The sequence below is a fragment of the Taudactylus pleione genome, unplaced genomic scaffold (genome assembly GCF_031769625.1).
Source record: "Taudactylus pleione unplaced genomic scaffold, aTauple2 ptg000268l, whole genome shotgun sequence".
In the NCBI taxonomy this organism is placed as follows: Eukaryota; Metazoa; Chordata; class Amphibia; order Anura; family Myobatrachidae; genus Taudactylus; species Taudactylus pleione.
In genome coordinates this window covers 1,941,773-1,959,221 of record NW_028284670.1, presented here as the reverse complement: position 1 = coordinate 1,959,221, position 17,449 = coordinate 1,941,773, and the positions used below count along the sequence as shown (strand labels likewise).

Below are 17,449 nucleotides of genomic sequence, written 5' to 3'. Positions count from 1 at the left end.
TATCAAATCTAGGGCCTGATTCAGGTTGGATAGCAATGCTGCGTTCACACGCAACCGGCCAATTGCACCTTCTGGTTTGCGCACGTGCACTGCGTCTTGTACACATGCGCATAATGCAATCATCGTCTGGCTGCATGCAAATGCAGCATTGTGATCAAACCTGAATCAGGCCCCTAGTTTCTAATGTGCAACTAATGTAAAAAAGTGCAAAATATCATCAATTGTTTTGGGTATATTAGTGGCTGCATATTTTAATGCTTTCAGAAATTTAGGCAGTTTTCAGCGCACAGAAGCTGTTAAGGTTTAAGATGCATAAAAATCCATTAAAATAATATTTGCTCTTGTTTGTACTCTACTCCAGGCAAATCGGATGTATCTAATAATGTTATTATTTTTGGCTCAAAGAGCAACAACTACTTTCATGTAAAAAAAGACAAAAGAACATTGTACCTTTCATTACTGGCCAATAATGACCAACTGTAACAAGAATGAAGATACCACTTTTCTCCTGTTGGGAATTGACACTGACCAGACAATGAAGAACCTACTCGATGTTCTGTTCGTCGTGTTGTTTGTTCTAACAATATGTGGAAACATCTTAATCATTCTGCTAGTGTTTAGCAGTAACCTCTTTAACTCTCCTATGTATTTTTTTCTCAGCCAACTATCCTTATCTGACATTTTCCTGTGTACAAATGTTGTTCCTTTCTTCCTGTGTACTTTGTTGGAGCCGCGTGTAACCATTACGGTCATTGGTTGCCTTACTCAGTTCTATCTTTCCGGCTCATTCACCATTGCTCAATGTTTTATACTCACTGTGATGTCTTATGACCGATACTTAGCCATCTGTGACCCTTTACATTACTTTTCTATCATGAGGCTTGAGTTATGTCTTTACCTAGTCATTGGGACTTGGGTGCTTGGTTTTCTGGTCAACTTGCTTTCAAGCATTCCTCTATCCCTATTGGAGTTTTGTGGCTGTAATGTCATTGACCACATCTACTGTGTTCTTGCTCCTATTCTTGAGATTTCCTGTTCAGACACTTCCACTGTGGAACATATAGTCACCATGTTTGTCATCCCTGTAGTGCTTTTCCCATTTATGTTCATCATAGCATCTTATATCAGCATCTTCCTTGTCATCCTTAAGGTCTCCTCTGTCACCAAGAGACAGAAGACTTTTTCCACATGCAGTTCCCACCTCACAGTTGTCTGCACATACTATGGATCATTGAGTGCCAAGTACAAAGTACCAAACAGTGGACATTCTCTGAATGTTAACAAACTAATATCTCTTCTGTATATTGTGTTCACTCCATTACTTAACCCCATCATATACAGTCTGAGGAACAAGGAAATTAGAACGGCTCTGTCTAAGTTGTTGTCCAAATAGAAGCAACTTAAAAATACAGATTTTCCACACCAGTAAAATGTGGTATCCAATACTGATAATAAAATATATTTTACTTATTACTATAGAGCTACTTATGTAGAACTTTAAATTGCACTCTCAGTTATTATGATATATATTAAGATTATATTTAACATTAGTGTGTTCAGTCCATGCCCCCTTCACTTTATCTCATGTGTCACAAAAATATAGGAGCTTAAAACTTGCTACAGCTATTATCTCTCAAAGCAAAGGGTGACATTGATCTAGAGGTTAGTCAAGACTACAATAAATGTATTGTAGTATTGTGCAAACTTACTACTTGTACTCTATGTATTTTAGAAAAATAATTTGCAATGCCACATGTCTTACTACAACGTAATACTGCCACCATCCTCACAAAATGGTCCTGGGTTAAAATCCAACCAGGGTCCTATGTGTGTGGAGCTTGCATGTTCTCCATTTGATAATCAATGACTAAATATTCATTGTATAAGTAACTTTTAAGAAATATGTATAAACTAGAAGATGTGCCCACCATTTCCTGGGTTTTTGAGTATGTGATCTATGGCAGGCAGTAGCTGCATGCTGGTCTCCTCCCCCCCAGCTAGCCCCTGGCAATCCTCCTCAGAGACCTCCTGATCTCTATTAAGGCCAGGCTCTAGATGAGCAGCTGCTTGGCTGACAGGAATGGCACACTCACGGGCACCTGATTGCAGGCCATGCTGGGATCCACTCCTTCTTACAGCCAGTCCAGGACATGCTTCTCTCAATCAGCAGCAAGCACAGCAGCACACCAGTGCTGTCTTCCAGATGGGACATCAAATAAACAAACTGGGTTACTCAGTCAGTTAGCAGTAGAATGTTGCAGATGGAGGAGGGTACAGTAATAACTGGCAGTACAGATGGGCAGTTTGTGGACACATGTGATTTACAGGAAGTGGACAGGAAGGGGGGAAGTGAGTGCAGAGAGTGTGTGAGACTGTGAGTGCATTTGTGACAAAATAATACCATTACGCTTGTGTGACTGTACACAGTTGAGACCAGACTATGTGACAATGACCAGACATCAGGTCGTGGCTATAATGGCAGTCAAGCTACTTCCTCTCCTTTCCTGTGCACAACATGATGACAACATTTTTATCAGTGTCCAATTTTATAATAATAGATGTGACTAAATGGAGCAGTATAAATAAATGTGCTAGTAGTGTATAACGACCACTGAATATATAAATGGGGGCAGAGGGAACTCTAATTCAATTATATCATTTGTGGTTGACTGTGATCATTCCTATGTTTTTCATCCCTTTTTCAACCACACACCATACTTTCAGGGAGACTAATTTCAGATTTTGGAATAATTAATTTTCTTTTGTTGGCATGTTTATATTGATTAATTTATTTTATAGGAGTTTTTTGGGCAGTTTATGTGAATATGATGGTAACATTAGACACAAATATTATACAAAGTATAAATTTACCATTCATTTAACCATAATTATTATCACAAAGTTTGTACATCAGAAATAAGGCCCAATATTTTATGTATTTATCTGTTTTTGCATTAATATAGGTAACTCCTACCTCCTACCTATCTCCTACCTACCATCCTGCTTTTTCTTATTAATCTATATATAAATTTGTATGTTCTCTGGGAACAACAGATCTCGATCTTGTCTCAGTACCCTTATTTTCTACTACTGCACACCTCATTGTCAAAAATAAAATACAGTATATCATTAGTTGGACAGCTGCATTTCACAATGTACATGTATTAGCAGAAATAGAAACCATAACTCCACATGGAAGATAGACGAGAATGTTTCACTTTACTACAGTCTGAATTTCTTATATACATATCTAGTATGTTTACTGTAATCACCTGCAGTGAGCACAATAATTACACATACAAAACAATTCAAAAACAATCAGACTGTCATATACACAGACAAAGGGCCTGATTCAGACCCACTCGCGAGCGGCTGTCCGCTCGCAAGTGGGTCGATGGTCTGCACTGAGCATGCGCACGACGGAGGGAGCTCCGTCGTGCGCATGCGCCAGACACGACGAGCGAAGGACTTTCCTTCGCTCGTTGTGTCCGATCAAAGGGGGCGTGCTGTCAATGTTGATTGACAGCACGCCCCCTTTGGTGGGCATGCCGGGGGTGTGCCTCCCTGACGGGGGCGTTCCCACGGGAACGCCTCCCGTCAGAAGCCGGCCCACTGACATCACTAGTGATGTCAGTGGGAGTGATTTTGGCTCTGATAGAGCCAAAATCACTCCAGAGCTTGCGGTTGAAAACCTCAACCGCAGGCTCCGGCTCGCATTTTTGATGGTCGCGATGGTCACGACCATCGCGGCCATCAAAATGCACGCTCGTATAGCCTGTGGGTGGTGACCCACAGCTATACGAGCATCCAGGAGGACGCTCCATGAAAATGGAGCCCGGCCCTCATGCAGAGCGTGCGCTCTGCTCAGAGCGTACGGCTCTGAATGAGGGCCAATATTTTTAGAATTTGTGGAAATTGTAGACATTGTAGATTGCGATCACATGGGTAAATATACACCTGTTTGCATGGCAACTCTAGTGATAATTCAGAAAAATCACATTTATAAACTCCAAACTGTTCTGATCTCATCTATGCTTACAGAGAGGAGGAAGCTGGGCTGTGACAGTGCACTCTCACATAGGCAAAGTTCCTTTAGGAGCAAGTTACTCTAAATGCAACCTGTGCAGACCAGCTCATACTGTGAGCGTAAGTCCGCCTGTTAGGAGGTACATAGTTACCACCTAATATAGGGCTGGTGTAAGTACACGCTGATAGTAATGACGAGTATTAATTACACACATCTGGATACAGCTCTACATATGTGCAAAAAATGCTATATAACAAACATATATATTTTCAGTAATTTGAGAAAGAAAGAGCACACAAAATAAAGTAGCGGCAGCAAATAATAAAACAAAATAATAATAAAATAAAATAAAACACTCAAAAACATCAGAGAACACAATGTAATAAATATAGTTAAAAAAAATGCAGCTCAAATATGGAACCTAATAAGGTTCTCAAGATCTCCATTTGTAGCTCCTCTTGGAAGATGTAATAGCATAAGAAAAATACAAATAACTTGTTGAAACGCGTTGGAAGCTTTACACATTACTGAGTGGTGCAGCACTGAAGAGACGCTCCGTTCACTTCACGGATGCCCGACATCCAGGCTAACCCCACCAGATCAGATCTGCCATGCACTAAAAAGCTAGCTGCCAGACATCAGTGCAGAACATCAGTGCAGGACAGAGTACCGGACACGGGACCCCTGCATAGCTAAAATTCCAACAACTGCAGCCGGTGAACCAGTGCCTGGGAAGGCAGTAGGGTGAGATAGGGAGAGTATTTTTAAACCCTGCAGTTTTAAACCTGGCAGTATTTTACCCTTAATACTTGCTATTACATTTTCCAAAAGGAGCTAAATTATTATTTATATAATTATCAGGGACTGTATATCGCTGCACTCTATTAAAGAGATGGTGTAAAATAATTTAACAGGTTTTATAAATCAGACCTTGGTCAAGACATAGCTGAAAATAAAAAACTCCTATTCAAATATCAAGTGAACACATCTTCCATACTAGAAGAATCCATGATTTCCCATCTTGCTTTCCTAAATTCCAATATAAATAAACCCTGAAAATATAATATAGCATACTAGATGATAGATACAGGGAAATGGGTATGCAGTTGGGAAGCTGGCGGACCTAATCCCGACAGCCAGCTTCCCGACTGCTTAAACCCGGCAAGGGTTAAATGACAGTCATCTAAATCTAGACGCCTGTCATTTTTCCGTCACCAAGAGACCAGCGTCCGGCATCCTGATTGAAGGGATGCTGGGCACTGAGTGCAGATGGGGGGAAGGTTAGGTTTAGGGTTCCCGGGGGGGACTTAGGACTAGGCACCCCCCGGGAGGTTAGTGTTAGGCTAGGGGGAAAGAGGGTTAGGCACCCCTGTGGGGAATTTAGGGTTAGGCACCTCCCCAGGGGACTTAGGTTTAGGCGACAGGGAAGGGGGGGTTAGGTTTAGGCACTGGGGGGAAGGTTAGGGTTAGGCACCCCTAAGGGATGGTTAGGGTTAAGGGGCAGAATAGGTTAGTGAATACTTACCTGGGGACAAACAGGATTTTCATCCTTGTTGGGCTGCCACTGTCAGGATTTGAACCACTGGGTCATGGGTCCAGCAGTAAATCATACCGATTCCGGGAAATGGGATCTTCAAAAGCAGAAGAGACACATATAATTATTACTGCCAATGACACCATGGCTGAAAGTGACTGAAATAACTGATAAGGATTTTATAATCAGGAATGGAGGAAAACTGTGGTTTGGAAGATCAATGGCTACAACATGTATATGTGGTCAGCTACCAACAACAAAGATTATAAGTTATTAAGCCATTATATCTGAGTTGAGATAGCTGGATGTATGGACAATCACACAAGTGGACAAATATGATTTAACCACTTAACTGCCGTGGTTGCTTGTGATGCACATGCACTGTTTCTGCTAATAGGGTCACATCACATATGACCACGCTCTCCAGAGGCGTATTTATAATGGGTGGAAGGTGTGCGGGGCACATGGGACAATCTCACACATGTACCCATAATCTCTACACACCTGCACAATCCAACACATGTACCCATAATCTATACACAGCTGCACAATCCCATACATATACTCAGAACAAGGGCGTATTTATAATGGGTGCACCCTGCACCCATACTATACTCACCTGTCTGGAGTCCCACGTCAGCGCAGGTGTCTGTGCTGTATAAAACAGCTGGAAAATGTCAGTCACGGACATTTTCCTGTCATTTGTGCATGCGCAGTACAGGGAAAATGGCTGCCGCGGCCATTTTCCCGGTGACCTGTGCATGCGCTATAGACTCTGGTCACACTCTAGTGCTCAGAGTCTATAACTCCGGCGCTGGCCGCGCACTGCTCAGTAAGCTTCCGGCTGACGGACGGAGAGGAGGGGGCCCATGACGGAGACCGCACATGGGCCTCAGTTTTCAAAGAAGAGATCCGTTCTGCACAAGTGGGTATTATTGACAGTTAGGGGCAGTAGGCTGAAGAGTGCCTATGGTGACAAGAAATCTTGCATCTGCCTTGGGTGGAATCGACATTATTGGGCATTAATGGGACATTCACAAATAGAAGGGGTATGCTATGCATGTGCAGATAGGGTTGCATGCTCTTCTGAGAACCATCAGATTTCTGTCAGATCTTCTGCATCAATGATGGGACTGGTGCAAATGCAGATAGCAGTGTGGATGACTGTTTTTGAAATTGAGGCTAGGGTGGTTCAGATAACTCAGAATACAATTGGATATTCATGTGGGACTTCCAATCACTGAAGCATCTGGTCTTGTGACTGCATCACAGTACGTGAGACTCAAAATTAAGCCCTGACAGTTGAATGTAAGACCACCTGAAATGCTTTGCTGCATTTCTCATTGACCCATGTAAGGAAGGTGTTAACCTCCAGAGATTCAGCAAATTGTTCCTCCTCATATGGGGCTGATTTTGAGCTGGATGTCTACTGTTTGGCGAGGTTGTTATGACCCTCATCTCTGCACTGCATAGTCTGGGCCTGATTCAGACCCGCTCGTGAATGCTGAGCAATGTTGACCCAGTGCGCATGCGCATGACGGAGGCTGCTCTGTCGTGCGCATGCGCAAGACCAGGATAGCGACGGGCAAGCCGTGGCTCCGGGTCTTGCTACATAGGGGGCGTGCTGTCAATGTTGAGTGACAGCACGGCCCCTTTGGTGGGTGGGTGTGGGTGTGGCTGTCCAGATGGAGGCATTCCCATGGGAATGCCTCCAGTTTAGGGCCAGCCCCACTGACATCACAAGTGGCCCCAGTGGCAGTGCTTTTGACTCTGTCTACCGCAAGGGTCTCGTCACAAGCCTGATGGTCGCGATGGTCTTGACCATAATGACCATCATCCTGGCCGCTCGCACTAGCTGTGGGAGCGGCCAGGAGGCAACTCTAAAAATACAATAGGCGGGCACTGATTCAGAGCGAGCACTCTGAAAGAGTGTTTGGCTCTGAATCAGGTCCACTGTATCTTCTGTTATACTTTATATACACCCTCCCTCTTATTCCTGTGTACTGTGCTGGGATGTGATTTTCCACAATAGAGCTCCTAGTGGACTTGAATGTAGACTTCTTCATTGTGATTTGAAACTAACAGACTCATGTGTTGAAAAATGTAGCTTGATTTTTCTCTACAGGAAGAGTATGAGTGGAGTGCAAGAGCAAGCTACAGTTTGCAGGCAGGGCCATAACTAGGGTGGTGCAATGGCACCATAGGGCAGAGGGCATTGTCAATATTCTGTTTATTATTGTTCTCACTTGTAGCTTCCTCTTCTTTTATCCCCAGCATCTCCTGGCCTCCCCTATCTCTTATCTGGCCCTTCCCCATGAGGCCATGACCCTTTTTGGAGTGTGCTTCTTGTGTCCCTAATTAAAAAATAGGGAGGGAAGATGCCAATGCTCTTTCTGGCACAGGGCACCAAAAAGTCTAGCTACTTCTCTGACAGTATGCACAATAGGGGAATGCACAATACAGTGTACACCGAGCTGCTGATTACTCCATGGTGTTGTGGTCACACCCCTTTAAGCCTCTTTTATATAAACTATGCACCCCCAATTTGCATCATCACACACTCATGGGTGCATGGACACAGCATATTGTGGGGCTCTTCTGAGTGTATACACCTCAGGGAAATAAAGTCTTTTTAAAGTAAAATAGCAAAATATTGTGCACTTTCCCCCAAACATAGCCGTCTCTTGTGATATAACATGAACTGATTGTAGATAAAGCAGTGATTCCCCTAGAGCTGTGGATGGATGGTAAAATGTGTACTGCTTAGGTATCTTCTCTGGTCTGATGAGGGATCTGCCCTGATCTATGCACCCTAAGAATAATGCTGAGGTTCTTACCTGGCACTACCTGATGCTACAGTATATGGTATTGTGAAATCCTACTTTAAATCTCTCTACGGCTGTTAACGCCATGTGGACACACCTTGCGTATGGTGATATGCAAATGTGAATGCACAGAGGGCCTGATTCAGAGCCGAACGCTCTGACCAGAGCACTCGCTCTGAATCAGGGCCCTCCTCCCTAAAAATGGAGTGGCCTCTTGGATGCTCGCGTGTCTGTGGGTTACCACACACAGCTATAGCGAGCGTCCATGATGATGGTCATGATGGTCACAACCATCGTGACCATTGGGCTTGCGACAACACCCTGCGGTAGGGTCTCGCTGCCACAAGCCCTGGAGTGATTTTGGCTCTATCAGAGCCAAAATCACTCCCACTGACATCACTAGTGATGTCAGTGGGGCTGGACTCAGATGGTAGGCGTTCCCATGGGAACGCCTCTGTCTGGCTGCCACGCCCCCGGCACGCCCACCAAAGGGGGGAGCTCCATCGAGCGCATGCGCGAGACTCGGCGAGCGACGAGGAATCCGTCGCTCGCCGGGTCTCGCGCATGCGCTCGATGGAGCTCCCTATCTTCAATTAAAAATACAATTTGAATTACAGTGTAATATATATCACAGTATATTAACCTTATGTGAAAGCAAGTGAACACACACACACCAGTTTCTGTGGTCCAATGCACAAAAGTAAATATTCTATTGAAAATATATATAACATTAATTATTACAAGTTATACAGTGGTATAATACAGTTCAAGAAAACAGGTCAGAGTTTACAAACCAGAGTTTACAAAATATGTTTGCATGTGCTCCCTGGATCCAGAGTTCAGTCGTCACCAGATGACTGGTAGAATACAGCTACTGCTCTCTGGATCAGGGGAGCCTTATTTTATACAGTTCAATTATGGGTGTGTATAATAGCAGGCTGTGTTGTCTTCCATTGGTCCAGGGGCAGGACATTTCCATTTACTGGGGATCATTGGTTGGTTCGAACAGTGGGCAATGCCTAGGCTCATGATGTAGTTACAGGAGTTCACCTCTGGGTTCCCTCCGAGAAACTAGCTCAATCAACGATTGTTATATGCTCTTATTAAGCATAAATCCAGCATTGCTAATATCTGTTTGCTGCAATGTGCGACAATTTATTCGCAATCACCGGATTACTGCTAACACACTTCTGTACATTATAACCCCAAACACGATGTTAATATGTGGTTCCATCCCTGGACTATATGTATGGCAGGTTTTCTTCTTTTCAATATATATTTGTATTTTTGGTGTTATCTTAGAGGAAATATGCAACTATTACAGTAGTATAATGGTTAAAGTAAAATAATGATTATGAAAGGAAAGTTTGGTTACAAGAAATGCCTAAAAATGCATTGAGAACAATTACGTTAGATTAATGTGTGGCCAGTCAAATTCCTCTCTCATGGCCACAAGGGGGAACATTGACCGCAGCTAGCTGGCAATCAATTGTAAAATAAAATATACCTTAGGAATATGAGGATGAGAGACGTTGCCTAAATGGAAAACATAATTAATTGTTACTTTAGATACACTTCACATATATATTTTAAAGTGAGAAATAGATTAAATAGGTTTAACTGTAAAATGTTTAGTAGCATGCATGTAGAGGTATTATTTTTACACTGAGTCTATGGGTCAATGTTATAAGAAACAGGTTTTTACTGCTTAGATCATTTAAAATGTACACAGATAGTGGTATGCCTACCATTCTAATCAAGATCAAAGTATTGTACCCTTGGCAATCATAAACTGACATGTCCATTGTCCAGTATGGGTCAAAAGAAGAGCCATGACAACAACAGACAAGAGGTCGCATATATTGGTATTAAGACCCCAGGCATGACATACCTATTTACACATCAAACGCAACCAAAGGAGGATAACTGATGAATAAATACCACTTTTTATGACACCCTGTCTGCTAGGGGGAACAACAAACCTTATTGTTTATGAAACCTTGGAACTTGTTACTTCAATAGAATGGAATAAGGTTCCTTAAAAAAAAGTGGTATATGTGTATAGATCACAGAAATAAACACAGGTTATGGCTTTTTGAAATATGTCATGAGAATGTGCCAGTTAATGTTAATGTCTGGGATATGAGTTATTTTGTAGTGATTTTAAATATTTTCTGACTTCGACAGTACTTTAGAACAGTAAAATGAACTATGGTTCAGCATTGAGGTTCTTACTGTTTTTTACCAGGGGGATCATAGTAAAGCAGTGTGGAGACAGAATTATTTTGGAAACATTTCCCTAACCCCAGATTACAGGAGGGGAGAGCAGTACCACACCTGAGAAGGAATACTGGCTGCAATATTAAGTTAATTGGTGGGATATATTGGATTTTATAAAGTTTTTCATTTGAATACAGTGAAGCTCATATCACAATTTGGTAGTAATAGAACAAATAGAACAAAACTGGGTAATAGACAGACAAAGAGGTAAAAGGGCCCTGCTTACAAGTCTACTTACATTCTGCAGGGACATAGGCACTGATAGACAAGTAAGAGGTACTACCTATTGCATAATGGTCCAGCCAGATTGCACACATTCTTGTTGGGTTGTATGATCCAGTCATACAGCTGATGTGTGAGCAAAGAAAGTGAAAATATGTAAAGTAACATGTGGACTGTATAAAGGTGATGCAATTGGGTAGTGTGGGTGGTAATGGAATTTGAGAAGTTGTCTGAAGTGATGTGTTTTCAGGGAATGCTTGAAGGTTTGGAGACTAGAGGAAAGTCTTATTGTGCATGGTAGGGCATTCCACAAAGTGGGTGTAGCCTGAAAAAAATGTGTAACCATGACTGGGAGCAAGTAAAGTGTGTGGATGAGAGACGCAGATCTTGTGCAGAGTGGAGATGTCGGGTTGGAAGATATTATGAGATAAGTGAAGAGATGTATGTTGGTGTAGTTTGGTTAAAAGCTTTATGTGTGAGTTAAAGTATTTTATACTCTGACAGAGCAGAGCAGCAGATGATGAACAATTAGCATGGAAGATCAGCCTCATAGCTGCATTGTAGTTGTGAGAGTCTGTTTTGGAGAAGACCAGTAAGAAGACTATTGCAATAGTCAATGTGGGAAATAATGAGTGCATGAATTAGAGTTTTACAGTGTCTTGTGTAAGATATGGTTGTTTTCTGGATATGATATTTTGATGTATGTAACATCATTTTGAGACAGACTTAATGTGGGGTACAAAGGGAAGTTCAGAGTCAAGGATGACACCTAGGCAGTGGGCTTGTGGGGTGGGTTTGAGTGTTGAGTTAGTAACAGTGATAAAGATAACAGGTTGGTAACTACTATTTGCTGGTGGAAATATTTTTAATTCTATTTTGGAAATATTAAGTTTGAAGTGGCGTGATGACAATCATTATGAAATGGCAGAAAGACATTTAGTGACACAGACCGATACAGATGATGACAAATATGTGGAGGATATGCATACTGATGATACTGAATTATGACAGAGCTTATAAGCTTGCCTAGAGATTTGCTATAGACTGGGAAAGGAAGAATATTGGTTTGTCTATATATATTAAATTCATTAGAAACTTACAGTTCTTCAATATTTATTCCAAGGTAAATCACAGTTTCCTTCAGTGTCTTTCACAAATAACTGACATAAAATTTTTCAACATTGTTTTCAGAGCTTTTTGTATCTCACGGTTGCTGAGGCTATATATAATTGGGTTCATCAATGGAGTCCCCACGATGTACAACAGTGATCTGTATTTGTTTAGTTGAGAAGCACTCTCAGTGGATGGGATCACATAAACTGCAATGAGGGTTCCATAATATACACACACAGTGGTCAGGTGGGAGCTACATGTGGAGAAGGCTTTTCTTTTCCCTGTAGTGAAAGAAATCTTGAGAATGGTGATAAAAATGTAGATGTATGTTACAATAATAAAGGCAAATGGCAAACATAGTATCAAGATGGAGAGTATAACATCTTCTAATTTGAAAACAGAGGAATCTGAAGTAGATAATTCCACGACTGGACCCGAATCACAGAAAAAGTGGTCAATGTTATTGAAACCACAGAAGTCAAATTGAACAACTAAACTTAATTCACTTGATATAAAAATGACAATCAACATCCAAGACCCTAAAGCCAGCACCTGGCATTTTATGGGTCTCATAATTAAAATGTAATGTAATGGGTTGCAAACAGCCAGATATCGGTCATAAGACATTATGGCAATGAGCAAACATTGCACAAATCCAAAAACACCAAAAAGAGACAACTGAAAGATGCAGCCACCAACAGACATTGCTCCTTCTGTCTTTAGCATGATGTTCAGCATTGCTGGCACAATGCTGGTGGCTAGCAGGATATCTGCTATGGCTAGGTGTTTGAGAAAGAAGAACATTGGAATTTTGAGATGATCACTGAATGACACTAATATGATAATTAAAAGGTTTCCCCCCATAATTGCAGCATATATGAGAAGTAGAACAATAAACAGAAGACCTCTAAAGTTCTCTAAACCTTGAAAGCCAAGAAGGTGGAATTCAGTGACTTTGGTTTGGTTTTCTTCACACATGTAGATTCTGAATTGAATTGTCCTAATCCTGTAAGAAAGATGAAAGAGTCAGCGGCATAGCAAATAGATAACAGATAGATATAGTACAGTAAATAACTAGAATATAGGCAGCTGTATAATACGCTATAAAGATAGATAAAGATTACAGCTAGAGTGATTTAAAGGTAACAGTCATGTACAAGGCAAAATCAAGCTGGTTTGTTGCCTTTCAGACAGAGCCCCACCTGCACAGAGCTTATATATTATATTTGTGTTTGAAAGGTTTTTTGCCTTTGAAAATACATACTGGTATGTTAATTGGATGCATTCAAAATTTTCCTGTGGAAGGAAAACTAGATGGCAAGCTCCACTGCAACATCGGACAATGTGAATGGATGGATTATAATTTTTATGTTGAAATTAAAAATTTGCTGGCAGGATGTTGTGACAGTGTGTAAATACAGTATTCATCACCGCTGCTGGTGAGACACCTGATTCCAGAGCAGCTTCCATTTCTGTCCACATGTTCGGTCAGGTGGGTGCCCAATCCCATATATAACTATATTTGACTGCTCATTTCTCTATGGTAATATAAGTTATGATTTCTTAGGAGTGAAATACTATATACTATTTCTTACTTTCCCTGATTTACTAGTTTCACTGATACCTACTGCTACAGCTAAGATAACTATTTCAGCCAACTTGGAGTGATTGACATTGTTTTCAGATTGTCCTTTCCTCTATTGCTCCATGTCCAGTGAATTTGCTCCCTTTAAAGTTTTTACACCTTTCAATTAATGTTAGTTTTTCATATTATGCATAGTATTGCAAAATGCAGTTGTTCTTTTTTACTTCAGGGAATTACTTTATTTTATACATATATGAATAATGTCTTAAATTTTATTTACACTTTTATCTTCATTGGTATTGTGCTTAATTATGTAGATACATCTGCTGTTTTTGTTATCACCAAATCACACAAACCTTTCTGATGTTGCTGTAAGCGCCTGATCTATTGCTGTTTTTGTTTATTCATATCTTAAGCTGATATGTGTTTTTTTCATTGTGAGTGCTTGTTTTATGTTTTCATGTTCGTGTTTTAGGAAAAATAAAACAGTTCATGAGATGGGCATTCATTGTATAAATAATTTTAAATAATTTATATTTCTTCCTGACAATTGCTTTCCAAATGTGCTTCATGCAAGCTCTGACATAGTTATAGGTAGGGAGCTATATGTACAATGCCAGTGGCTATATTAATTATTATATCCAACTATTGTGTTCAGTAATTAGCTTAAAGTCTCATAATAATACAACAGTTAGATTGTGATTTTATCATTGACCACTAAAAGAGCTATCTAATAGAGACACATAATATATTATAGCTATCTAATAGAGACTAATAATAATAATAATAATAATAATAATAATAATAATAATAATATAATAAAGTTTAACCAGAAAAATTAAACAACTAATACTTAGGGCTCTATTTATTAACATTATTTTCACACCCTTTTCACATTATTTTAGTATCTCCTGTAGTTATTACAGGGCAATTGGAGTAGAATTCATAAAATTCTACTCCAACCGCTAATTATCACTTATTTTTAGTAAAGCAGATCGCATTTCCCATAATTTTAATGGGAAATGTGATCCAACCAGAGTTACTAAAAATAAATGTGAAAAAAATATCGGGGAAAGCCCTGTGATAATAACGCCACCTGGAGGTGGCGTTATCCATGGTCTCCCCAGGTTACCAGCCTCCTGCCTTGCTCTAGCAGGGAGAGCAGAGCTGGGAGTCAGTCCCTGTAATCAGCTGTGTGGTCTAAACAGACCGCAAGCTGATTACTGTAAAAAAAAGAAAAAAAAAATTGTAAAAAAAAATTACTTACCTGACTCCAGTGACCGGTGATCAGGCCTCCGATTATGACTCCCCTCCGGTCAGCTGGCCTCCCACAGTGCACTGGGGCCCGGTCATCAGGTGATTGAGCCCCAGTGCAGTATGGGAGATCACCTGACCGGAGGAATGGAGCACATCACTGGAGGCCTGGAGCATGCAGGTAAGTGCTACTAAGGGAGGGGGGGGTCGCAGGGGGGGAGGGGGGGGTTGCGGGGGGGTCTGTGATTGCAGGGGAAGGAGCTTAGCGCCAGGGGGCAGGGCTCAGCGACGGAGGGGGGGTAGCAGCAGCGGCCAGGAGGACGGCTCCAATTTAAAAAAAAATGCCTTGATTCAGAGCGAGCGCATTGAAAGAGTGCCCAGCTCTGAATCAGGGCCCCTATTTTATAAAGCAGATCTGGCATTTTTTTGATCCCTCTCAATTCAGGTGCTGTGAGGAGGTCAGAAGTTACTGGAAATTAATGTTATTTGTTTTAAATAAACTATAGGAACAAAAAAAGGTTGATATTACATGATTTTAGCATTTTTTATAACATTTTAAAGAAATCCAAAACCAAAACCGAACCAAAACACTGGGGACCGCGCACTTCTCTAATCATCACTAATCTTTGATGCCTGAAGATAAATGATAAAAAGTGACTGGTCTCTACATCAAATTCCAAGATTTCAATATTCTTTTTTTGGGGTTAAGAGACAATAAAGTCATGTGCACTTAAGTCCAGTATCTACCTAAACAAACTTTCTCAGATAAGTGCTTCCTTATCACCATTGAGCCAATTGAACTAAAATAACAGAAGTCTGAATATTAACTTGAGTAAAATGCGGTCAATTCAAAATTATACAGACTGCTGCCATCTACAGTACAGTACTCCACATATCTGCAATTGAAGGATGATAAAAATGTAATGACAAATAAAAAAACCAGAGGAATCAATCTGCTGCACCCTTACCAGGGCTAAAGTATGGAAAAAGCATTTTGACAGGAGTTGGGGTCCAAAAGGATAATTTAGTTACTGCATTGCCTTCATCAATATCATCATTCAATATCTATATGTACATTTTACATTTAGATCCTAACAATAAAATAGTTATTTCCCCCCCCCCCCAAATCAGGGGCTTTAAATTATATTTTCGCTCTGACCATAAAGTGTAAAATGGCTTCTCAGGAAGTATCATGGATGCTTATGCCAAAGAAGGAATATCGCAGATGTTGGCATCATTTTATAGTCATAGATGTTGACAGGCAAATTCAGTTAATGTCTTGGGGATGCAGCCGATACAGCTGAGACTCATTAGATTTGTTCTCCTAATTACAAGTTAATGAAAACAACTCATCAGTGCAAAATGGGTATCTAGAGAAGCTTCAGATGTACAGTAAATGAGGAAATCTCTTAAGAGTTCATTTGTAGCTGAGTGGTTGCAGTTGTACAATGGTAGGCTTACCACATCATCCCTTTAATTTGGGACATATATGAATTACACAGGTCCTGTGGCTGGTTGACTATAAGGTTACATTTACTAAAGTGAGAGTTTTTAGAAGTGAGTTTTAAAAGTGATGTTGACTGTAGCAACCAATCAGATTCTAGCTATTATCTTCTAGAAGGTGCTAGTTAAATGTTAAGTAGAGTCTGATTGGTTGCTATGGGCAACATCACTTTTAAACCTCACTTCTAAAAACTCTCACTTTAGTAAATTTACCCCTAAGTCTTAATTTCACCTGGTTTTAATCAGCCACAAAACTTGTGTAATTCACGTGTCCCAAATTAAAGGGCTGATATGGCAGGTCTATGCAATGGTAACTGGGAGATTTCAGAGCCCAATTCAGGCATGCACAGAGGGGGGTTTCTGAGTACCCTGAAACCCCACTGCCTGCCGATCACTGAGTGTAGTGCAGACCGCAGTGAGTGTGGATGCACTACACACTAACAAACACACCACCATGGGCACCAGGTAGAACGCTCGTACTACCCGGCGGCAGTTTGTTTATTTTAGCAGCCAATCAGAGTCAGACAGACTCTCATTGGCTGCTGCATCCATGGAGGGAGCTGGCTGGAGCTCACTCATGAGCTCCGCCTTCCATGGTTCCCACCACAGCGGGTGATGGGAGAGACATCTTAACATCTCTCCCATAGTGATAGTGCAGAATGGGCTCGGAGGAGCAGACAGCGGCGGTCATGGCAGGAGCGGGGATTCAGGTAAGTTGGGTTTTTTTTGTATGTGTGTAAGGAGCACAGGCACTGACATTGGTACTGCATAGGATGGGTACTACTGGGGGCATAATAGGGGGGATGGGCACTACTAGGGGCATTGTATAGGGGGGCACTACTGGGGGCACTGTATAGAGGAGGTGGCCACTACTGGGGGCACTGAATAGGGGGGCACTACTGGGGCACTGCATAGGGGGACTACTACTTGGGACACTATATAAGGGCAACTACAGGAGTGACTACTACTGGAGAACTACTACAGCGGGGCTACTACGGGGGCAATATATAAGGGTACTACTTGGGGCAGTGCATAGGGGGAAATACTACTGGGGGCATTATATATGAGGGGTACTACTGGGGGCAGTGCATAGGGGGAAATACTAC

General features: G+C 41.3%; 2 protein-coding genes across 2 annotated transcripts; one reads left to right on the top strand and one right to left on the bottom strand.

The window, feature by feature from the left end:
* Window positions 1-469: 469 nt before the first annotated feature.
* LOC148513844 (olfactory receptor 10A7-like) lies at window positions 470-1,393 on the top strand. Its single transcript, XM_088481273.1, has one exon. It carries the CDS (start codon window positions 470-472, stop codon window positions 1,391-1,393), a length of 924 nt encoding a protein of 307 aa, XP_088337399.1.
* Window positions 1,394-12,028: 10,635 nt separating this feature from the next.
* On the bottom strand, window positions 12,029-12,979 carry LOC148513843 (olfactory receptor 11A1-like). The gene has a single exon (XM_088481272.1). It carries the CDS (start codon window positions 12,977-12,979, stop codon window positions 12,029-12,031), a length of 951 nt encoding a protein of 316 aa, XP_088337398.1.
* Between the last annotated feature and the right edge of the window lie 4,470 nt (window positions 12,980-17,449).

Bases quoted from the DNA above. Each gene is read 5' to 3' on its own strand.
- LOC148513844 (XM_088481273.1), top strand. From the start codon at position 470: ATGACCAACTGTAACAAGAATGAAGATACCACTTTTCTCCTGTTGGGA.
- LOC148513843 (XM_088481272.1), bottom strand. From the start codon at position 12,979: ATGTGTGAAGAAAACCAAACCAAAGTCACTGAATTCCACCTTCTTGGC.